At 32.2% G+C, this 24,191-nt stretch overlaps 6 protein-coding genes across 7 annotated transcripts in view; 5 read left to right on the top strand and 1 right to left on the bottom strand.

Annotated features, from left to right (window-relative positions):
- The window catches only part of Flo2 (flotillin-2), a 503,689-nt gene that overhangs the window by 113,325 nt on the left and 366,173 nt on the right, over nucleotides 1-24,191 (bottom strand). The gene's annotated exons all lie outside the window — the stretch shown is intronic.
- Nucleotides 1,460-3,383, top strand: LOC135956632 (glucose dehydrogenase [FAD, quinone]-like). The gene is made up of 2 exons (XM_065507175.1): nucleotides 1,460-1,753; nucleotides 1,815-3,383. The coding sequence occupies exons 1-2, from the start codon at nucleotides 1,460-1,462 to the stop codon at nucleotides 3,381-3,383; spliced, it is 1,863 nt and encodes a 620-aa protein (XP_065363247.1).
- On the top strand, nucleotides 8,134-10,225 carry LOC135956626 (glucose dehydrogenase [FAD, quinone]-like). Its single transcript, XM_065507170.1, has 3 exons — nucleotides 8,134-8,454; nucleotides 8,516-9,447; nucleotides 9,503-10,225. Exons 1-3 carry the CDS (start codon nucleotides 8,134-8,136, stop codon nucleotides 10,083-10,085), a joined length of 1,836 nt encoding a protein of 611 aa, XP_065363242.1. The 3' UTR covers nucleotides 10,086-10,225.
- On the top strand, nucleotides 12,290-14,393 carry LOC135956625 (glucose dehydrogenase [FAD, quinone]-like). Its single transcript, XM_065507169.1, has 2 exons — nucleotides 12,290-12,622; nucleotides 12,670-14,393. Exons 1-2 carry the CDS (start codon nucleotides 12,305-12,307, stop codon nucleotides 14,230-14,232), a joined length of 1,881 nt encoding a protein of 626 aa, XP_065363241.1. The 5' UTR covers nucleotides 12,290-12,304; the 3' UTR covers nucleotides 14,233-14,393.
- Nucleotides 17,293-19,417, top strand: LOC135957288 (glucose dehydrogenase [FAD, quinone]-like). Its single transcript, XM_065508009.1, has 2 exons — nucleotides 17,293-17,610; nucleotides 17,671-19,417. The coding sequence occupies exons 1-2, from the start codon at nucleotides 17,308-17,310 to the stop codon at nucleotides 19,222-19,224; spliced, it is 1,857 nt and encodes a 618-aa protein (XP_065364081.1). The 5' UTR covers nucleotides 17,293-17,307; the 3' UTR covers nucleotides 19,225-19,417.
- LOC135956621 (glucose dehydrogenase [FAD, quinone]-like) lies at nucleotides 21,443-23,368 on the top strand. Its single transcript, XM_065507163.1, has 2 exons — nucleotides 21,443-21,751; nucleotides 21,815-23,368. Exons 1-2 carry the CDS (start codon nucleotides 21,443-21,445, stop codon nucleotides 23,366-23,368), a joined length of 1,863 nt encoding a protein of 620 aa, XP_065363235.1.

Here is a 24,191-nt window from a genome sequence, read left to right as displayed (position 1 = left end):
GTCGTTGCTTCTTAAATATTGCTTAATTCTACAGCGTCATTGATAATTCTTATTTTTTCCTCACATAATTTCCTCTGTCTACAGACGATGGATAGCCAAACACAAAATACTGTATTGAAAAGTGTGTTCAAATCTAATTAGAATACATTTTTGAGTAGACTTAAACCTTAGTGCTATCTTAAACTACATGAAATGTTTCTATTGCAATTTTATTTTGTAAATATGTAGACTAATTCTGATACATAATTGGTTAATTCATAAGGTCTCCTATCATGTCATAATGTCTTAATATCACGACTCGGCGGCTCGGATTAACCTACTCTTAGAGGTTCGGCGCAGGTCTCTGCTGGTTGATTACGATAACACAATAAACATAGCATTCAGAGTAGAATTATTTTAGTACATTTTTTGCTTGAAAGGCAATAATAACTTTTCCAAACCATTGTGAAATATTAGGACATTATGACAATATGAAATGATAGGAGACCTTGTGAATTGACTAAATGTTTACCTCGAAGACTTCAGATTGATTTGCTATGGGAAAATATGAAAGTATTTTTTCGACTTCTTTTAATTTCTATATTGATTAATAAAATATATTTATTACTTTCCATAGAACTTGAAGTACTATAAAACGAATATTGAGAATTACTTGTCACAGTTTTTAAAAGATCCAGATCTAAAATAATTTACACACATTTTCCAATCCTCTTGGACTAAAGGTAGGGTCACACATGACAAATATTTGACGAAAAAGACGTAACCACTAAATCAAATACATTTGAATTCATTTATTTATTTCAAAAACTTATTTTACTTAGTATGATTCAAAAAAAAATGTTGATTTATTTGATGCTGTTTGATCTTACAAAACACTTGTAAGAGTAAACACGTCAAACTAATTTGTGCTAAAAAAAGTGGTATCGCCTTTTTGAGCAAATATTTGCAATGTGTGACCCTACCTTAAGACATGAATATTAAACTATACATTTTCTTTTATACGCAAATGTCATGAAATTTCGTCGTTGCCTACTTCTTAATGTTTTACTGCTATAATTATTTAACTTTCATGCATTCTACAAATTTTTCAATGTTTGGTTTTATATTCACTGACAGTCTTCATACAAACATTATTTTAACAGTCGGTTATCTTGACTGTTAAAATAATGTTGAGAAAATGGGGCTTCATAAATTAAATTTGATATTTATTTACAACATTCAATGTAATCAAAAGTCTAGTAGGTAAAAAAAATTAAAATAATGAACAATGCAAACGCAATATATTCATACAAAAGATTCAACTGAAAATCTGTTTAAACAAAATACAATTTAAAGTTTAATTACCTTTACGAATATGATTAGTAAGTGGAACAAATTTAATCTGAATGTAAACTTCAAATTAAATGTTTAAAAACACTACGTTTATAGTCATTAGCAATTTGAAAGTTTTAGCGTTAAGATGCATTACAATGTGTCGGCACCACAATGTCCTGCACCCAGTGTGGGTATAATGAATTCATTGGTTACTTTATTGGTGCAAAGTTTATATGCGGCTCAGTGTAATATTTCCAAAAGTGACTATTGGCCACCAGATTATGCAGAGACAGCATTGAAATCGGGTTTGGATGCTTATGATTTTGTGGTGGTGGGTGCAGGTTCTGCTGGCTCAGTAATGGCCAGTCGTTTGAGTGAAAATCCCAAATGGAAAGTGTTAGTTTTGGAAGCTGGCGGTGATCCTCCTCAAGAATCAGAGGCAAGTGGCAAATTTTGTATATTTTAAATATTAAAGAATAATTGTTTTTCTTTTTCAAAAGATTCCCAGTTTCTTTTTTGGTATGCCAAATACGAATTATACCTATAGCTATTTAACGGAACCCAGCGACTTATCTTGTAAGGCTTATAAAGATAACCGATGTCATTGGCCTCGTGGTAAACTAATTGGAGGTACTGGTGCCATCAATGGCATGCTTTACGTAAGAGGCAATCGTTTTGATTATGATCGCTGGCTAGAGGAAGGCAATGAAGGTTGGGGTTTTGAAGATGTTTGGCAATATTTTGAGAAATCTATTAGACCGGTGGGCAATGCAACTCATCCTCAAGGTTATGTTACCCTTAATGAGTTTCCACGTTTTGATGAGGATATATTCTCCATGATTTTCCAAGGTACCGGTGAGTTGGGCATACCTAGAGTTGAGGAATTTGGTGAAGATAGCTATATAGGTTATAGTCATATCAAGGGTACTATACAAAATGGCTTCAGAGCCAGTACTGGCAAAGGATATTTGGGCAAGGTTGCCCAAAGGCCAAATTTAAAAGTCATTAAAAATGCCCAAGTAACTAAATTGGAATTCGACCATACAGGTCAAACAGTAAAAGCCGTGGAGTTTTTAATAAAACAACAAGATAAACTTAAAGTGCAAATAAAACGTGAGGTTGTTATATCTGCTGGTACCATTGACTCACCTAAATTGCTAATGCTCTCGGGTATAGGTCCAGAATATAAACTGAAGCCTTTAAACATTCCGATTATTAAAGATCTTCCCATAGGTGAAAATCTACAAGATCATGTTATAATACAATTATTTCTACGCCTATCAGCTAATCCTCGCGATCAGAAAAACTTACTGGACTCTATTTACCAATATTTAATTTACAATAAAGGACCTTTCAGTTCCCATGGTACTGCCTCTTTAACAGGTTTCGTAAATACAAATTTATTCAGAAAGTCGCGCTATCCTGATATGGAATTTCATCATGTTGTATCAAGACGAGGTGATGAAATGGGCTTTGATATATTTTTGGATGGTTTTAATATTAAACCTGAATTCAGACCCTACTTTAGGGAGAATATTGAAAAATTCGATTTGTTGACCATATTTGCAGTATTATCCCATCCCCAATCGGTGGGAGATATAACACTTAAATCATCATCTCCTCAAGATCCACCCATAATCAAGGCAAATTATTTATCAGCTCAAGAAGATGTAGAAGTTTTGCTACGAGGCATGGAATATTTAATGAGTTTGGAACAGACTCAAGCCTTCAGGGAAAAACAGGTTGAAATCCTAAAAATACCAATTAAAGAATGTGATGAATTTCAATTTAAAACGGAACAATATTGGAGATGTTATTTTTCGTATTTCTCCAACACTTGTTATCATCCGGTAGGATCGGTTAAAATGGGTCATTTGGATGAAGCTAAAACTTGTGTCGATTCCAGACTAAAGATTAAGGGTGTGAATAATTTACGTGTGGTTGATGCTTCAATAATGCCTTATGTTACTAGTGGTAATACAAACGCACCGACCATTATGATTGCGGAAAAGGCTGCCGATCTTATTAAGGAAGACTGGTCTTCGGTTGAATGTAAAAGAGGATCGTGAATTGGTAGTTAATATTTTAGTGGTAAATTTGTTCTTTAATTAGTTTTAGTCATGTCTAAATTCTACTAAAATAAAAATGTTAATTATTTTATTTTTTATTTAATGCAATTACAAATTATAATCTAATTTATTTTCGAAACGAAGTAATGAAGTTCATATGTCTGGTATAGTCAAACATATTCGTGTTTCCTGAGGAAATCACATCATATCAGTTTTTAAGAAAATTTATTTCTAGATGAGAAATAGTGCTGGTATTTTATCGGCCAAATCCATACTAAAACTAACAATTTTGCAAATTAAAATTCGATTAACTTTTGAACTCAAAAGCTACATTGATTTGATACTTTCTGTATATGATCGAGAAGTTTATTCTTAATATTATAATATAAAACAACCACGAATCTTAAGGAACAAGGTAAATGGATTAAAATTAACAAATTATTTATGCAATGACTGAGTCTCGACCTCTCATAAGAGGCAACATTTTCTTATCTCCCCAGTAGCCAATATCAAACTGAATTTGAGCAGACCAGTATTGATAGGGTACAAACAGCGCTGCCAACTTTGACGATTTATCGTCATTTTGACGATTTTTTAAGTCAAATTTATTAAAATGACGATTGACGATTTTTCATTTTTCCCGCGAACAAAAATGACGATTTTTTAAAAGCAAAACATATGGTAACCTTTTTTCCTAAAATTCAAATTTTGTAAGTCCCCTTTTGCAATGTACAAATTGAAAGGCAGACAGCGTCCAGTTTTATATTGAATTGGTTTCACAAATTTTAAAACATTTTGATTTTGGCGATAAACCTTTAGAATGGAGTTAATCCTTATAAAGGTTTATGAACAAAAAAATGATTCAATTTTACAATTGGCCAAACTTATTCCAAATTTATTAAATGGAAAAGAATATCAAGAACTTGATAATGAAGTTCGAGAATTACGTAATATGAACAACGTTGAAAGAATTTTTAATACTGTAAATTTAAATAAAACAAAAATCAGAAATGCTTTGGATTCTTCAACATTACAAGGAATATTGTTTTCAAAAGATTATCTTAAGTTAAATAATTCTCAATGTTTTAATATAGCAATTAAAAATGACTTATTAAAAAAATGTCACACAGAAATCTACCAGAGTAAAGTCACATAATACCAAAATTAAATTATTTTTTTTTATTAAATAATAAATTTATTTGCCTGTAAATAAAAAAAAAATATTTAAAAAGTTAATAAAAAATGTCTTGACGATTTTTTCTTTTTAACTTGACGATTTTGACGATTTTTTTGTTGTAAATTGACGATTTCTCCAAAATCGCAGCACTGGGTACAAATGTTTGATTTATATAACATCCAACTGGTAGACACAAAAGAAACTTGGCGAAATATCTCTAGAGCGCACAATGGGACCAGTATAAACGGTATACATGAATACCGAATATCATGGGTATGGAAAATGATGTAAACACATAATGTTCCATTCTTTATAACCTAACCTAATAGGAAAAACGGTCTAAGAATGTGATGTATTGGATTTGAAATATTTTATTATTTATTATGCCCTTCACCTTCGTGAGAAGGGTATATATAAGTTTGTCATTCCGTTTGTAATTTCCACAATATAATTTTCCGAACCTAAAAAGTATATATATTATGGATCCTTATAGATAGCGGAGTCGACTAAGCCATGCCCGTCTGTCTGTCTGTCCGTCTGATATCTTCGGGATCTAAATCTTCAACAATTCTGTCAGACATGCTTTCGAGAAATTTCCTATTTAAAATCAGTAAAATCGGTCCACAAATGGCTTAGATATGAGGAAAAAACCAGAACAACCTCGATTTTTTGCCTATTTTTGACCTATATCTGGATTACTAAGTCATTAATATAGACAATATGGATATCTAATAATAGATATTATAAGACCAAAGTAAGTTGGAACTACAATTGCTCAAAAACGGAAAAAAATTTTAACACGAATTTTTTAAATTAAATATTTTTAAAAATTCAAAAAAAAAAATTTTAATATTTAAAAAAAAGTTGAAATAACAATTCGAAAATTTTTTTTTTACAAAAATTTAAAAAAACTATGGAAAAAAAAATTTGTTTACCTAAAAATATTTAAAATTTGTATTTTGAAGTATAATTTGGGGAAGGGTATATATGACAGAGTTGGGGGTAGTGCACTAAATTTGCAGTTTCCACTAAAAGTTAGTGATAGTGCAAAATTTTTCACTATCACTAATAGCTATTTAGTGGTGAGTTGAAAAATAACAGCCTCACTAAGCAATAGTGGTAGTGGTATAAGAAAGTTTTTCACTAAAATTAATTAATAATAGTGATGAAAAATAGTGGAAAATCAAAATGTTGTCACTATAGTGGGATTTAGTGGAAACCATAGTGCACTAAATATTTAATGCACTAACCCCAACTCTGATATATGATTCGGCAAAGCAGATTATATGTAGCTCTATTACTTGTTTTTTTTTAACAATTTTATTGCAATCTCAGTGATCCACATTACACGAACTTGGGTTAAGGCTCCATTAGTCTTTGCGTTCTGTAACGTTTCTGTTCTGTGCCGTTCTGAATGCTGTTATATTGTAGTTAGTTTTTCCGTAAGATCGTATCAGCTGTTTTTAAAATAATAACCAAAAAACCATCTTGGTGATTTTGTTACTATTTTTAGTGTTTTTTGTATTTAGACCTTCAACATATTATTGTGAACATTTTTATAAATACATACATATATTTTTTGTTAATGATTTAATTTAAACTATTTATTTTACATACATAGCTACATATTAAAAGAAATTTATATTTATTTTATTAAATTTCAATGTTTTTTTGAAAATATTATATTTTTTATTCTTTTGTTAATAATAAATATTTCCCTTTCAAAAATGTTGGCACCACTGCTCTCATATTGTTGCCATTTTTGTGTATATATGATATCAGCTGTTTTAGCTGTCACTTAACGTTGCCGAAAAAATTCTGTTTTCAACAGATTCATCCGCAACAGAACGGCAACGTTACAGAAAAACTAACGACATACACAACTTTCCCTATGCTAAAAACAAAACAGCTGATTCGGAACGGAACGTACAAACTAACTAGGCCTTTAAGTGGTAAAAAAATATTTTTTCCTAATAATCTAAATGTGCTTAAATTCTTACCAAATATATGCAAAACTACGTATCCACTTTAACTATATAAAACAACCAAACATTAAATTCTACCAAGTAACTGTACCAAATTTTATTTCTTACTTGGACCGAAAAAAATGTTGAGCACGCGCATTAATTTCAATACAAGAATAAAATGCCAACATATCAATTACTCATGAAAGCACATGTGCAATTATCGTTGCAAACAAATTGTAAAATGTACGACAAATCAGTTTTATCATACCTTCAAAAAGACACTGGTCCACATTAGACGCATAGTCCACAATACCCGAAGTTACTCTAATCTGCCATTATTTATTGTTATTCAACCTTTAAAATGTACAGCCCATTATTAACTTTGATTTGAAAATAAGTAATTTTGCATCTGCTAAGAAAATAATTCGTGCCACTACGACTTGAATTAATTACAGATTAGTAGAATACGTATTTATATATTTAGCACATTGTTCATATATTGTTGTCTTAATTATTCAAAATTTTTTGTCTATAGAGTAACTTCGGGTATTGTGGACTATGCGTCTAATGTGGACCAGTGTATTTTTTCAGAAACTATTGAAGGTATGATAAAACTGATTTGTCGTACATTTTACAATTTGTTTGAAACGACAATTGCACATTTGCTTTCATGAGTAATTGATATATTGGCTATTTATTCTTGTATTGAAATTAATGCGCGTGCTCAACATTTTTTTCGGCTCAAGTAAGAAACAAAATTTGGTACAGTTACTTTGTAGAATTTAATGTTTGGTTGTTTTATATAGTTAAAGTGGACACGTAGTTTTGCATATATGTGGTAAGAATTTAAGCACATTTAGATTATTAGGTAAAAATATTTTTTTACCACTGTAACCCAAGTTCGTTTAATGTGGACCACTTAAATTACTTGATTATGTACTACTGGTCCATATTACCCGACAATAACTATGTACTTTGTAAGCAATCTATCTAAGCCAAGAACGCGACTTTTTAGTTTGTATTAATAAAAATATATTGAAATTAAATTTTTTAATCATTCATGATTAGCTGGTTCATGAATTTTATGTATTAAATACTAGTCCACATTACCCTCATATAGTGGTCCATATTACCCTCCAATTTTTTTAATGCTGGTTTTTGGGTTCCTTACAATATTTTCACATAATTTTTTTATCCTTTGACGGAAAAAATTTTCAACTGCAAAAACAATTAGGGAATACATTAGCTAATATATTGCTTCACAACTTTTTTAATATCCATATATATTGTGGCCAAAATTTAGAAGAAACAAAACGGTAGTCCACATTACCCGAAGTTACTCTATTAAATTAATTTAACTCCATCCACATTTAGTACCTTCAATATAATCAAGTCTGGAATGAAATAAAAATAAGTAAATACCAAAACAAACCGCATTGCTTTCGCAAAAAAGATTTGACTAAAATTCAGTTTCCAAAACAATTTCAAATATAAATACCTACACGAATATGATAATAGAATAAGTTTATTCAGAATAAAGCTAAACTGAATTGTTAAAATACACAACATCAACTGTCATTTACAATTTGAATCTTGTGGAGTTAAGATGAATTACATGAGAGCCGAAGTTGCGGATAGTGCATCATTTACATCACAATGTTCTGCACCGAGTATGGGTATAATGAATTCATTAGTTACTTTATTGGTGCAAAGTTTATATAGGGCTCAGTGTATTATTATATCAAAAACCGACTATTGGCCACCAGACTATGCGGAGACAGCTTTGGAATCTGGTTTGAAGTCTTATGATTTTGTGGTGGTGGGTGCAGGTACTGCTGGCTCGGTAGTGGCCAGTCGTTTGAGTGAAAATCCCAACTGGAGGGTGTTAGTTTTGGAAGCTGGCAGTGATCCTCCTCAAGAATCAGAGGTAAGTGACACAATTTTTTATTTTAAATATAAAAAAAATAATTGCTTTTCATTTTTGAAAGATTCCCAGTTTGTTTTTTGGTATGCAAAATACGAACTATACCTACAGCCATTTATCGGAACCTAATGGCAGGTCGTGCAAGGCTTATAAAGATAACAGATGTCATTGGCCTCGTGGTAAAGTAATTGGAGGTACTGGTGCCATTAATGGCATGAATTATATAAGAGGCAATCGTTTTGATTATGATCGCTGGTTAGAGGAAGGTAATAGCGGTTGGGGTTATGATGATGTTTGGTCATATTTTGAGAAATCCATTAGACCGGTGGGCAATGACTATAATCCTCAAGGTTATGTTACTCTTAATGAATTTCCACGTTTTGATGAAGATATATCATCCATGATTTTCAAAGGTACCAATGAGTTGGGCATACCTAGAGTTGAGGAATTCGGTGAAGGTAGCTATATTGGTTATGGCCATCTAAAGGGTGCTATACAAAATGGCCGCAGAGCCAGTACTGGTCAAGCATATTTGGGAAAGGTTTCCAAAAGGCCAAATTTAAAAGTCATTAAAAATGCCCAAGTTACTAAATTGGAATTCGATCACACCGGTCAAACAGTTAAATCTGTGGAATTTTTAATAAAACAACAAGATAAACTTAGAGTAGAGGTAAAGCGTGAGGTTGTTGTATCAGCGGGTACGATAGATTCGCCTAAATTGTTAATGCTGTCGGGTGTGGGTCCAGAATACAAATTAAAACCTTTAAATATTCCGGTTATCAAAAATCTACATATAGGAGAAAATTTACAAGATCATGTTATGATTCCAGTATATCTACGCCTGCCAGCTAATCCTCCCGATCAGAAAAAATTACTCGACACTATTTATCTCTATTTGATACATTATACAGGACCTCTAAGTTCCCATGGTACTGGCTCTTTAACAGGCTTCATAAACACAGATTTATCAACAAATACTCCCTATCCCGATATGCAGTTCTTTCATATGATTACTAGACGAGGTGATGTCATGGGCTTAGATATACTTTCAAAATGCTTTCAAAGTAAACGATGAATTAAGGCCTTATTTTAGGGACACTGTTGAAAAATTCGATATGATGGCCATATTTGCAGTTTTAGCCCATCCCAAATCCGTGGGAGATATAACACTTAAATCTACTTCTCCTCAAGATCCACCCATAATCAATGCAAATTATTTATCGGCTCAAGAAGACGTACAAGTTTTGCTACGAGGCATGGAATATTTAATGAGTTTGGAACAGACTCAAGCCTTCAGGCAAAAACAGGTTGAAATCCTACAAATACCCATTAAGGAATGTGATCAATATGATTTTAAATCGGAGATATATTGGAGATGTTATTTTACTTATTTCTCTACTACTTTTTATCATCCGGTAGGTTCGGTTAAAATGGGCCCTTTGAATGATAACAATGCTTGTGTCGATCCTAGACTCAAGGTTAAGGGAGTGAACAACTTACGTGTGGTTGATGCTTCAATAATGCCACATATTCCTAGTGCTAATATAAACGCGCCGATTATTATGATTGCGGAAAAGGCGGCGGATCTTATTAAGGAAGACTGGTCGTTGGCCGAATGCAAAATAGGATCGTGAATTGTTAGTTTAAATTTTAGTGGTAAATTTGTCTTGTTATAAGTTAAAGGCTACTAAACTTTAATTAGTTTTAGTCAAGTTTAAATTATACTAAAATAAAAATGTTAATTATTTTACTTTTTATTTAATGCAATTACAAATTATAATCTAACTTATTTTCGAAACGAAGTAATGAAGTTCATATGTCTGGTATAGTCAAACATATTCGTGTTTCCTGAGGAAATCACATCATAACAGTTTTTAAGAAAATTTATTTCTAGATGAGAAAGAGTGCTGGTATTTTATCGGCCAAATCAATACTAAAACTAACAGTTTTGCAAATTAAAATTCGATTAACTTTTGAACTCAAAAGTTACATTGATTTGATACTTTCTGTATATGATCGAGAAGTTTATTATTAATATAATATAAAACAACCAAGGATCTTAAGGAACAAGGTAAATGGATTAAAATTAACAAATTATTTATGCAATGACTGAGTCTCGACCTGTCATAAGAGTCAACATTTTCTTATCTCCCCAGTAGCCAATATCAACCTGAAATTGAGCAGACCAGTATTGATAGGGTACAACTGTTTATTAGGGGATATAATATCTAACTGGAAGACACAGCGGAAACCAGGCTAAATATCTCTAGAGCGCACAATGGGACCAGTATAAACGGTATACATGAATATCGAATATCATGGGTATGGAAAATGATGTAAACACATATGGTCAATCCACAAGGTCTCTTATCAGTCATATTGTCATAATGTCCTAATATATCATGGCTCGGCGGCTCGGCTTAACTGACTCCTAGGCATTCGGCGCAGGTCTCTGTTGGTTGGTTACGATAACACAATAAACATAGCATACAGAGTAGTATTATTTTAGGACATTTTTTACTTGAAAAGCAATAAAAACCATTGTAAAATATTAGGACATTATGACAATATGACATGATAAGAGACCTTGTCAATTGACCAATAATATTCCATTCTTTACAACCTAACCTAATAGGTTTTCCCTATTAAAGAATGTGGGTTTAAGAATGTGTTTGTCATTCCGTTTGTAATTTACACAATATAATTTTCCGACACTATAAAGTATATATATTCTGGATCCTTATATATAGCGGAGTCTATTAAGCCATGTTCGTCTGTCTGTTGAAATCAATTTTCTAAAGACCCCATATATGTATGTATATTCGGGATCCAAATCATCAATAATTCTGTTTCAATAATTTCGAGAAGTTTCCTATTTAAAATTAGCAAAATCGGTCCACAAATGGCTGAGATATGATGAAAAAACCAGGACAACCTCGATTTTTTATTTTCTTATTTTTGACCTATATCTGGATTACTAAGTCATTAATATAGACAATATGGATATCAAATGATAGATATTTCAAAGACTTTTGCAACGACGTATATAAGACCATAGTAAGTTGGACCTACAATGGGTCAAAAATTTTAACCCAAATTTTTTTTTCACAAAAAAAAATTTTAATTCAAATTAAAAAAAAAAAATTTAAATTTTAAAAATTTAAAAAAAAAAAATTTAAATAACAATTCGTTTTCTTTACAAAAAATTAAAAAAACTACTTTGGAAAAAAAATTTTGTTTACCTAAAGATATTTAAAATTTGTATTTTGAAGTATAATTTGGTGAAAGATATATAAGATTCGGCACACCGAATATAGCTCTCTTACTTGTATTTTTTTTAACAATTTTATTGTAATCTCATTGTGTTATCATATTCGTAATCTGCCCTTATTTATTGTTATTCAACCTTTAAAATGTACAGCCAATTATTAACTTTGACCTGAAAATAAGTAATTTTGCATCTGCTAAGAAAATAATTCGTGCGACTACGACTGGAATTAATTAAAGATTATTAAAATACGTTTGTATATTTAGCACATTGTTCGTAATTTGTTGTCTTATTTATTCAATATATTTTGCCTATATTAAATTAATTTAACTCCATCCACATTTTAGTACCTTCAATATAATCAAGTCTGGAATGAAATAAAAAAATAAGACAAAACAAACCGCATTGTTTTCGCACAAAAGATTTAACTAAAAATCTGTTTCAAAAACAATTAACAGTATAAATACCTTCACGAATATGATTAATAGAATAAGTTTATTCAGAATATGTTTAAAGCTAAAATGAAATATTAAAAAAAAATACAACGTCAACAGTCATTTGCAATTTGGATCTATTGGAGTTAAGATGAATTACATGAGAGCTGATGTTGCGGCACCACAATGTCCTGCACCGAGTGTGGGTATTATGAATTCATTGGTTACTTTATTGGTGCAGAGTTTATATACGGCTCAATGTAATATCTCAAAAAGTGACTATTGGCCACCAGATTATGCGGAGACAGCTTTGAAATCTGGTTTGGAGTCTTATGATTTTGTGGTGGTGGGTGCAGGTTCTGCTGGCTCAGTAGTAGCCAGTCGTTTAAGTGAAAATCTCAACTGGAAAGTGTTAGTTTTGGAAGCAGGCGGTGATCCTCCTCAAGAATCAGAGGTAATTGGCATTTTTTTTTTTATTTTAAATATAAAATAATAATTGTTTTTAATTTTTAAAAGATTCCCAGTTTCTTTTTTGGTGTGCAAAATACGAATTTTACCTATAGCTATTTAACGGAACCCAGCGACATATCTTGTAAGGCTTATAAAGATAACAGATGTCATTGGCCTCGTGGTAAAGTAATTGGCGGTACTGGTGCTATTAATGGAATGATTTATTTAAGAGGCAATCGTTTTGATTATGATCGCTGGCTAGCGGAAGGCAATAGCGGTTGGGGTTATGAGGATGTTTGGTCATATTTTGAGAAATCCATTAGACCGGTGGGCAATGCAACTCATCCTCAAGGTTATGTTACCCTTAATGAGTTTCCACGTTTTGATGAGGACATATTCTCCATGATTTTCAAAGGTACCGGAGAGTTGGGCATACCTAGAGTTGAGGAATTTGGTGAAGGTAGCTATATAGGTTATAGTCATGTAAAGTGTACTACGCAAAATGGCCGCAGATCCAGTACCGGCAAAGGACATTTGGGCAAAGTTTCCCAAAGGCCAAATTTAAAAGTAATTAAAAATGCCCAAGTTACTAAACTGGAATTCGATAACACAGGTCAAACAGTAAAATCTGTGGAATTTTTAATAAAACAACAACATAAACTTAAAGTGGTGGTCAAGCGTGAAGTTGTTATATCAGCGGGCACCATAGATTCGCCTAAACTGTTAATGCTGTCAGGCGTGGGTCCGGAATACAAATTAAAACCCTTAAATATTCCAGTTATCAAAAATCTACCCATAGGAGAAAATTTGCAAGATCATGTCATGATTCAAGTATATCTACGCCTGCCAGCTAATCCTCCCGATCAGAAACAACTACTGGACACTATTTATCAATATTTAATACACAACAGAGGACCTTTAAGTTCCCATGGTACCGCCTCTTTAACTGGCTTCATAAACACAGATTTAACAACAAATACTCCCTATCCCGATATGGAATTTCATCATATTATGCTTAGAAGGGGTGATATCATGGGCTTGGATATACTTTTAAATGGTTTCAAAGTAAAAGATGAATTAAGGCCATTTTTTAGGGACACTGTTGAAAAATTCGATATGATGACCATATTTGCAGTTTTAGCCCATCCCAAATCCATGGGAGATATAACACTTAAATCTACTTCTCCTCAAGATCCACCCATAATCAATGCAAATTATTTATCAGCTCAAGAAGATGTAGAAGTTTTGTTGCGAGGAATGGAATATTTAATGAGTTTGGAACAGACTCAAGCCTTCCGGGAAAAACAGGTTGAAATCCTACAAATACCCATTAAGGAGTGTGATCAATTTGAGTTTAAAACGGAACAATATTGGAGATGTTATTTCACTTATTTCTCTACTACTTGTTATCATCCGGCAGGTTCGGTTAAAATGGGTCCTTTGGATGATAACAGTACTTGTGTCGATCCTAGACTTAAAGTTAAGGGTGTGAATAATTTACGTGTGGTTGATGCTTCAATAATGCCACATATTCCTAGTGCTAATATAAATGCGCCGACTATTATGATTGCGGAAAAGGCGGCAGATCTTATTAAGGAAGACTGGTCGTCGGCTCAATACAAAAAATGATCGTGAATTGTTAGTTTAAATTTTAATGGTAAATATGATATGATCATAAAGTGAAGGCAGCTTAACTTTAGTTGTAATTATGTTTAAATTCTATTAAAATAAAAGTGTTAATTATTTAATATTATTATTACTATTATTATTTTTGAAACTGATCACAAAAATTCTATTGTTTTAATAAAAATTTTCAAAATCTTGATGTATATTAGGAAAAATCAACCTTGCTTTTATGTATTCTAATAAAAGTGATTTTTAATAACTGATTATAGAGCGTAGGATAATTTGAAATTATTGGGAACTTTATCACATTGAAATCAACAATTTATTTAATAAAATTGTTATAAACTATATGAATTGATATTTATATCAAATTTATTACCACAACTATTTCATTTTGAGTATCAATTTGTTATAAATTGCCAAAAACACAATTCTTTATATGTATATGATTTTGAACAATTTTCTTTTGATATGAATCTTATTTGTATTGAATCTTATTTGAATACCAACATTTTTAAGATATTTATAATCGATAAAGTGATTTTCGGAAGTAGTTCTCATATTGGAGCTATGACAAATTATGGAACGATCGTCACAAAATTTGGTGTGATCATTTGCAATTTATGCATATTAATGAAATTTTCGAGAATGGTGCCTATATGGGCGATATGGAAAATATTTGACCGATCGGTACTAAATTTGGTAGCACGAGTTCAACTTATATAAAACTTAATTTTGCTGATTTTAGTTTGGATATGTTTATAATTAAGATATTTATGAGAGCTTAACTATTATCGAATAGGGCAGATGTATGGGGGCTAGGAGAAATAATTTACTGACTCTAAACAAATTCAATAGGCTTAGTCCTTGGGTTCGATTTATCTTTAAACTTGCTACCTGTAGTTTGATTACAAGGTTTACATGCACGGACATAGCTTAATCGACTCCGAAAGTGATCCTGAGCAGATTAGTATACTTTAAGGTGGGCGTTAGGATTATATTTTTGCACGTTACAAATATCAGCACTAATCCAATATACCCTCCATACTAAGACGGTGTAGGGTATAAATATTTATGACATTTTGAAGTTGTAACTTTAAAAATACCATAATTAAATTAAACTAAAAATATTTCCGTACCACAAACGCAATCGTGTGACAACATCGCAGGAGTGTTTAGTGTTGTTCCACCGTAATATGGGCGAGTTTTTACCGTGGACGAGCCGTGAATCCACCATACCAGACTAAGCAGCAGTTAAAACAATGGGTTTCTCGGGGTGTATCGTCATCCAATAAAGTCATGGCGATCGTTTTTTAGGATGCACGCAGTATAATCCATATTGACTACCTTCAATAGGGTAAAACAATCAATGACGACTGATTGTTTTACCAACTTATTTGGTCGATTTAATGAGGATAGGAAAAATAACGACTGCCTTTGGCTAAGAAAAAAGTTAGTTTCACGAGGACAATGCAAAAATCCATGAATTAGGCTACAAATTGCTCCATCCCGCCCTATTCTACGTATTTAATCCCGAGTAACTATTTCTTGTTTCCAAACCTGAAGAAATAGATTTGCGGAAAAAGATTTGATTCCAACAATAATCTTAAAAACTAATCCCTATTTTGAGAAATCTTCTTTTTTGGAAGATATACAAGATTGGATAGACGTTGCCGAAAGTGTAATGAGCAGAAAGGAGACTATGTTTAATAATAAATATATTTTTTATCCCGCCCTCATAGTTTGAGCGCTTTAAAAACTGAAGAAATATAACTGATTTTTTAAAACATACAGTTTTTTACGAGACATATCTACAGGACTATATAGAATAGACTGGTTCATTGAGATTTTTTGTGTATAAAGAATATGGAAACATTTTCAAGGAAATTTTAATATATTGTTCCACCAATTTTTATTAACAAAATTGGTGTAAGATAGACAAAAAATACTGTGGCAACTTACTAAAGGGATAATGTTTAAAAATTACTTAACCCTCTAACCCGCAAACAAAACACCAAATATCTCAAAAAGTATTAATTTTTTTTTAAATTTAACTGTGACTTTAGTTACAGATTTGTTATCATTTCCCTCGAAGGTCGAAATGCATTCTGACTTTTAGTTTTTGTTCTGTAAGCTGTTTTGTGAGTGATGTCATAATTTTAGCACGTGAAATTTTGTGTGTCATTTTTTTTAAATCAATGTTTTACTAACTTTTAGTCGCCCGATCTATTCGAAATATTTTTTATTATTTCTTTTTCATTAGTTTTTTAATAAAATTGTTTACGCCTAAACCGGCAACAATGCCCTGAGGCACTCTTCACCTTTTTGCATCTGGTTCCTAAACATAATTTGCAAATTAGTTTCTGATGGCTGTTCTAAGTTTATTGGGTCATAATTACCCTAAAAAAAATTATTCGACAACTTTTTTTTTAAGTTTTTAAAGTTTTCGAGTTACTTTTATTACAACACATTTTGTTAAAGCACATCCAAGATCCTTCGTGAATGTTTTCAAAACTGAATGCAATACGTAGTAAGATTTTAACTCCAATATAAGCTCACATCCGCAAATCAGTCACGAAAAACCATTATTGAAATTTTAATAGAATAATGTTTTGCTCATATAGTCAGTGTAGGGTATTTTAATGGTTGTGGTTGACCGACCATACTTTTTTATTCTTTTAACATGCATAACAATTTTAAACAAATATATTAACAGAATCACGTAAAACATTTATTGAATTTTTTATTGTATAATCTAAAAAAATATGCAAAATATTTTAGGAATATTTGTTTCAGTTTGCGATAACGATTTGAATTAATCTCATATTATTATGTACATTTAGCACTCATATAAATTACTCATATTTTGTTGAACAATTATTATTTAACACTTTTTGCCTAAATTTAATAAATTCAACTTGATGCAATAAATTTAACTAAGAATCTGTTTAAAAAAGTAGAAATACCTTCACGATTATGCTTAACATAAAAAGTCTATTCAGAATGCAATATCTAAAATGATATGTTAAAGAATACAACATCAACTGTCAGTTGCAATTTGGATCTTTTCGAGTTAAGATGAATTACATGACAGCTGAAATTGCGGCACCACAATGTTCTGCACCGAGTGTGGGTATTATGAATTCATTGGTTACTTTATTGGTGCAAAGTTTATATGCGGCTCAATGTAATATCTCAAAAAGCGACTATTGGCCACCAGATTATGCGGAGACAGCGTTGAAATCTGGTTTGGAGTCTTATGATTTTGTAGTGGTTGGTGCAGGTTCTGCTGGCTCAGTAGTGGCCAGCCGTTTGAGTGAAAATCCGAAGTGGAAGGTGTTAGTTTTAGAAGCAGGCGGTGATCCTCCTCAAGAATCAGAGGTAAGTAGCATTTTGTTTTATTTTAAATATAAACAAATAATTGATTTTCTTTTTCAAAAGATTCCCAGTTTCTTTTTTGGTGTGCAAAATACGAATTTTACCTATAGCTATTTATCGGAACCTAATGGTAAGTCGTGCAAGGCTTATAAAGATAATAGATGTCACTGGCCTCGTGGTAAAGTAATTGGAGGCACTGGTGCCATCAATGGCATGCTCTATGTGAGAGGCAATCGTTTTGGTTATGATCGTTGGCTAGAGGAAGGCAATACCGGTTGGGGCTTTGATGATATTTGGCCATATTTTGAGAAATCTATAAGGCCGGTGGGCAATGAAACACATCCCCAAGGTTATGTTGCTCTTAATGAATTCCCACGTTTTGATGAGGACATATTCTCCATGATTTTCAAAGGCACCGGTGAGTTGGGCCTACCTAGAGTTGAGGAATTTGGTGAAGGTAACTATATAGGTTATGGCCATGCCAAGGGTACTATACAAAATGGCCGCAGAGCCAGTACTGGAAAAGGATATTTGGGCAAAATTTCCAAGAGGCCGAATTTAAAAGTGATTAAAAATGCTCAAGTTACTAAATTGGAATTCGATCACACAGGTCAAACAGTCAAATCGGTGGAATTTTTAATAAAACAACGAGATAAACTTAAAGTGGAAATAAAGCGTGAGGTTGTTATATCAGCGGGCACCGTAGATTCGCCTAAATTGTTAATGTTATCGGGCGTGGGCCCAGAACAGAAACTGAAATCTTTAAATATTCCGGTTATGAAAAATCTATCCATAGGAGAAAATTTGCAAGATCATGTCATGATTCAAGTATATCTACGCCTGCCAGCTAATCCTCCGGATCAGAAACAATTACTGGACACTATTTATCAATATTTAATACATAACAGAGGACCTTTAACATCCCATGGTACTGCCTCTTTAACAGGTTTCATCAATACAAATTTTTCAACAAATTCTACTTATCCCGATATGCAATTCTTTCATATTATTACTAGACGGGGCGATAGCAATGGCTTGGATATACTTTTAAATGGTTTCAAAGTAAAAGATGACTTAAGGCCTTATTTTAGAGAGAATATAGAAAATTTCGATATGATGACCATATTTTCAGTTTTAGCCCATCCCAAATCCGTGGGAGATATAACACTTAAATCTTCTACTCCTCAAGATCCGCCCATAATCAATGCAAATTATTTATCAGCTCAAGAAGATGTAGAAGTTTTGCTACAAGGCATGGCATATTTAATGAAGTTGGAACAAACCCAAGCCTTCAGGGAAAAACAGGTTGAAATCCTACAAATACCCATTAAGGAATGTGATCAATTTGAATTTAAAACGGAGCCGTATTGGAGATGTTATTTTACTTATTTCTCTAGCACTAGTTATCATCCGGTAGGTACAGTTAAAATGGGTCCTTTGGATGATAATAGTGCATGTGTGGATCCTAGACTAAAGGTTAAGGGTGTGAATAATTTACGTGTGGTTGATGCTTCAATAATGCCTTATGTTCCTAGTGCTAATATATATGGTCCGACTATTATGATTGCGGAAAAGGCAGCGGATCTTATTAAGGAGGATTGGTCTGTCCAATACTGATTGAGTATTGAGAAATTTCGGAGCGATGGTTTTAATTTACAAGTTTTTCGATTTTTTTGAAATATATTTTAAGATCACATTTTAATCAGTCCAATTAATTTGATTTTGTTTTTAAATTTAATATGAATAAAATATAAATAAAATGCTTGATTTACAAAATTTTAGCCCCTTAATTTGTAAATCACAAACACAATGCCAGTTTTGTATTACAACCAAAGGTTGGAAAGAATTAATTCTTAATTCCATGTTCGAAATCAAAATAAATTTAAACTCTTAACCATTCCTTTAATGAATTAATTCATATATTTAATTTCTTTGTACTTCAAATGTATTGAACTCACTCCTTTTATTTTTTTATTCTTTATATAATTAATTCCTTATTGAATCATTAAAATTCTCTTGAAGTCAATGAATGGATTTAATAAAATCTATTATAAAAAGGCTTAAGTAAATTTTTTTTATATCCTTCACCTTCGTTAGAAGGGTATATATAAGTTTGTCATTCCGTTTGTAATTTCTACATTTCTCATTTCCGACCTTATAAAGTATATCTATTCTGGATCCTTATAGATAGCGGAGTCGATTAAGCCATGTCCGTCTGTCTGTCTGTCTGTTGAAATCATTTACGGAAGCATCAATGATACGTAAATTCTCGAAACCCTTCAACTTAAGTCTAGGATCCACACAGCTACGGTCATCATCCAAAGGACCCATTTTAACCGTGCCCACAGGATGATAACAAGTAGTAGAGAAATACGTAAAATAACATCTCCAATACTGCTCCGTTTTAAATTCAAACTCATCGCACTCCTCTATGGGTATATGGATAATTTCTGCTTGTTTATCCTGGAAGACTTGGGTCTGTTCCAAACTCATAACATATTCCATGGCTCGCAGTAAAATGTCGACATCTTCTGGTGCCGTAAAGTAATTTGCATTGATTATGGGCGGATCTTGAGGAGTAGAAGATTTAAGTGTTAAATCTCCCACCGATTTGGGATGGGCTAATATTGCGAATACGGTCATTAAATCGTAATTTTCCACGGTATCTCTAAAGCAGGGCCTCAATTCATATTTTATTTTAAAGCCATTGAAAAGTATATTGAAACCCATGGTATCGCCACGCCTTGTAATGAAATGATGAAATTGCACATCGGGATAGGGAGTTTGTTTGGATAAGTCGGTGTTTATGAAACCCGTTATAGAAGTGGTACCTTGAAAATTTTTTTTTTTTTAAATTTAAAAAACAATTCGCAAAATTGTTTTCCAAAAATGCAAAAAAAAAATAAATTTTGTTTACCTAAAAATATTTAAAATTTTTATTTTGAAGTATAATTTGGTGAAGGGTATATAAGATTCGACACAGCCGAATATAGCTCTCTTACTTGTTTGAATTCCTATTGAACAATAAATAATAAAAAGTTAAACAAAACTGAATGAAGAATTCCTATCTGCAATAACATGTGAAATTTTGTTCCCATGAATTTTTCCATTTCCCTCGAAGGGAATATTGCTATCGTGATATTCCCATGAACTTTTCATTCACAATAGTTAATTTTGTTCGTAATAATTTTTGTTTACAAAATTCCATCTAAAAATTTCGCAACAAGGGGAAGTTTTTCACGTGAAATAAAGGAAAAGGGAAAATATTTCATGTGAAATATTGATTCGCGATAGGGGTGATTAATGAATGTATGAATTTTATTTCTTTAAATAAAATTCTTTGAATGAAGCTAGCGAGCTTGATGTTGGGAATGGAAAATTCCGAATTAAGATCTTAGTGAATTAAGCTCAAATTGAATTGATTAATTCGAAGCTTTGTTTTAAGAATAGGATACGACCAGTTAAGTTTTAACTTGTTGTAAAGTCTGTTTCACAAAATACATAAAAATGTAGCAAAGTGAATCTCTCATTTATATGACTGTGATTTAAATTTGATTAGATTTCTTCAAAACTGCGTTTTTCCCTACACTTTAGTCATTGAACTTGATATTTAATACAATCAATATAATCAAATCTATAACGAACAAAAAGCAAATGACACTGCAACATGGACGCACAAAAGATTTAAGTAAAACGCTAATTCACAATTAAAGTGGCAATTACCTATTCGAATGTAATGTACGAAACTTTTTTTTTTTGAGTATAAAAAAGATATTAAATTTTACAAAATACGACAGTCAACAATCATTACTAGTTTTCATTATTTGGAGTTAAGATGAATCATATGATAGCGGGTGGAGAAACAGTTGCTCCACAATGTCCCATGCCAAGTGTGGGTGTAATGAATTCATTGGTTACTTTACTGGTGCAGAGTATATACACTGCGCAGTGTAATATTTCCAGTATTGATTATTGGCCACCAGATTATGCTGAGACAGCTTTGAAATCTGGTTTGGAGTCTTATGATTTTGTGGTGGTGGGTGCAGGTTCTGCTGGCTCAGTGGTGGCCAGTCGTTTGAGTGAGAATCCCAACTGGAAAGTATTGGTTTTGGAAGCTGGCGGTGATCCTCCTCAAGAATCAGAGGTAAGTTATTGTTTAATTTATTTATATGATTTAACAACCATTATTGTCAATCTTTCCTATAAGGTTCCCTCGTTCTTTTTTGGTGTGCAAAATTCAAATTATACCTACAGTTATTTTACGGAACCTAGTGACACATCTTGCAAGGCTTATATAGATAACCGATGCCATTGGCCTAGAGGTAAATTAATTGGAGGCTCTGGTGCTATCAATGGCATGGTTTATGTAAGAGGCAATCGTTTTGATTATGATCGTTGGCTAGAGGAAGGCAATACTGGTTGGGGTTTTGATGATGTTTGGCCATATTTTGAGAAATCTGTAAGGCCGGTGGGCAATGCAACACATCTCCAGGGTTATGTTGCTCTTAATGAATTCCCACGTTTTGATGAGGATATATTCTCTATGATTTTGGAAGCCTCCGAGGAATTGGGCATACCTAGAGTTGAGGACTATGTAGAAGGTAGCTATATAGGTTATAGCTATCTGAAGGGTACTATACAAAATGGCCTCAGAGCCAGTACTGGCAAAGGTCACTTGGGTAAAGTTTCTCAAAGGCCAAATTTAAAGGTGATTAAAAATGCCCAAGTTACTAAACTGGAATTTTATAATTCCGGCAAAACAGTTAAATCGGTGGAATTTTTATTAAAACAACAAGATAAACTTAAAGTGGAGGTAAAGCGTGAGGTTGTTTTATCTGCAGGAGCCATAGACTCTCCTAAATTGTTATTGTTATCGGGTGTGGGTCCACAACACAAGCTGGATCCTCTAAATATACCAGTGGTAAAAAACCTACCCATAGGAGAAAATTTACAAGATCATGTTATTATACAATTATATCTACGCCTGCCGGCTAATTCTCCTGATCAGAAAAAATTACTGGATACAATCTATCAATATTTAATACATAACCAAGGTCCATTTACTACCCAAGGTACCACTTCTATAACGGGTTTCATAAACACCGACTTATCCAAACAAACTCCCTATCCCGATATGCAATTTCATCATTTCATTACGAGGCGTGGTGATACCATGGGTTTGAATATACTTTTCAATGGCTTTAAAATAAAAGATGAATTGAGGCCCTGCTTTAGAGATACCGTGGAAAATTATGATTTAATGACCGTATTCGCCATATTAGCCCATCCCAAATCGGCGGGAGATTTAACACTTAAATCTTCTACTCCTCAAGATCCGCCCATAATCAATGCAAATTACTTTACGGCACCAGAAGATGTCGATGTTTTACTGCGAGCCATGGAATATGTTATGAGTTTGGAACAGACCCAAGTCTTCCAGGATAAACAAGCAGAAATTATCCATATACCCATAGAGGAGTGCGATGAGTTTGAATTTAAAACGGAACAGTATTGGAGATGTTATTTTACATATTTCTCTACCACTTGTTATCATCCAGTAGGCACGGTTAAAATGGGTCCTTTGGATGATGACCGTAGCTGTGTGGATCCTAGACTTAAGGTGAAGGGTTTCGACAATTTACGTGTCATTGATGCTTCAATAATGCCTTATGTTACCAGTGGCAATACCAATGCACCCACTATTATGATAGCGGAAAAGGCTTCGGATATTATTAAGGAAGATTGGTCGAATCTTGAGTAGTACATTTTAGTTTTAATATAGTGTTGTTTAACCTTCGCTTTACCAAAGATTTTTTATGTACATGGTTTACCAATACCCACCCGGGTGACACTACACTCCTATAAATATATGCGACGAACGAAATTTTAAAAAATTGAAAAAACCTTATAAAAAGTTTAAAATGGTTCTATTAAATTCTATAGAACTCTAGAATTTGTTCAGTGAGTACAAATTTCATTTAAATCGAAACAAAATTAAAAAAAATATTAAACCAATAAAATCGATGTGGTCACCCGGGTGGGTATTGGTAAAGCGAAGGTTAAAGGTGAAGGAAAATAAAATTTGTTTAATTTAGATCAAGCTAAATGCTGCATAGTGTTGAGATATTGGAATTGATTTAGGCCTGCTTAAGCACAAGTTTCTAAACCACTCTGCAGTCGATTATAACTTTTACTTTTATTCAATTTGTATTTAGTTAAAAAATAAAAATTCTGTATCATTCTAAACGTTTCTTTCTATGAAATACCTGTTATAATGAAACATTTTACAATTGCAATCGTTTATTATTTAGTTCTCAAATGCAGGTTCTCAATCTTGCGAGTTCAATGCACAGAAAAAAACGGGTATTAAACATTTTATGGTTTTATTTAATTAGCAACAATTAACAATTGATAATATATTATTTATATTATTTGTTGGTTTTTTATTGTTATATGAACAACGTCATGCTCAATCAAGTGCTTAATTTGGTTTTTAAATTATTTTTTAGTTCATAAATGCTAACATATTTTTATGCTAACTCACTAATAAATTAATGTATAGAATTATGTTAAATTCTGTATAT

This window comes from Calliphora vicina, chromosome 4, assembly GCF_958450345.1.
Source record: "Calliphora vicina chromosome 4, idCalVici1.1, whole genome shotgun sequence".
Lineage (NCBI taxonomy): Eukaryota > Metazoa > Arthropoda > Insecta > Diptera > Calliphoridae > Calliphora > Calliphora vicina.
The sequence above is the reverse complement of the archived record's forward strand: the minus strand, read 5'-3'. Positions and strand labels throughout refer to the sequence as shown.

Coding starts and splice junctions, on each gene's coding strand:
- LOC135956632 (XM_065507175.1), top strand. CDS start 1,460: ATGCATTACAATGTGTCGGCACCACAATGTCCTGCACCCAGTGTGGGT. Junction 1,754..1,814: donor ATCCTCCTCAAGAATCAGAG/GCAAGTGGCAAA, acceptor CTTTTTCAAAAG/ATTCCCAGTTTCTTTTTTGG.
- LOC135956626 (XM_065507170.1), top strand. CDS start 8,134: ATGAATTACATGAGAGCCGAAGTTGCGGATAGTGCATCATTTACATCA. Junction 8,455..8,515: donor ATCCTCCTCAAGAATCAGAG/GTAAGTGACACA, acceptor CATTTTTGAAAG/ATTCCCAGTTTGTTTTTTGG. Junction 9,448..9,502: donor ACTCCCTATCCCGATATGCA/GTTCTTTCATAT, acceptor GATATACTTTCA/AAATGCTTTCAAAGTAAACG.
- LOC135956625 (XM_065507169.1), top strand. CDS start 12,305: ATGAATTACATGAGAGCTGATGTTGCGGCACCACAATGTCCTGCACCG. Junction 12,623..12,669: donor CAGAGGTAATTGGCATTTTT/TTTTTTATTTTA, acceptor AATTTTTAAAAG/ATTCCCAGTTTCTTTTTTGG.
- LOC135957288 (XM_065508009.1), top strand. CDS start 17,308: ATGAATTACATGACAGCTGAAATTGCGGCACCACAATGTTCTGCACCG. Junction 17,611..17,670: donor ATCCTCCTCAAGAATCAGAG/GTAAGTAGCATT, acceptor CTTTTTCAAAAG/ATTCCCAGTTTCTTTTTTGG.
- LOC135956621 (XM_065507163.1), top strand. CDS start 21,443: ATGAATCATATGATAGCGGGTGGAGAAACAGTTGCTCCACAATGTCCC. Junction 21,752..21,814: donor ATCCTCCTCAAGAATCAGAG/GTAAGTTATTGT, acceptor CTTTCCTATAAG/GTTCCCTCGTTCTTTTTTGG.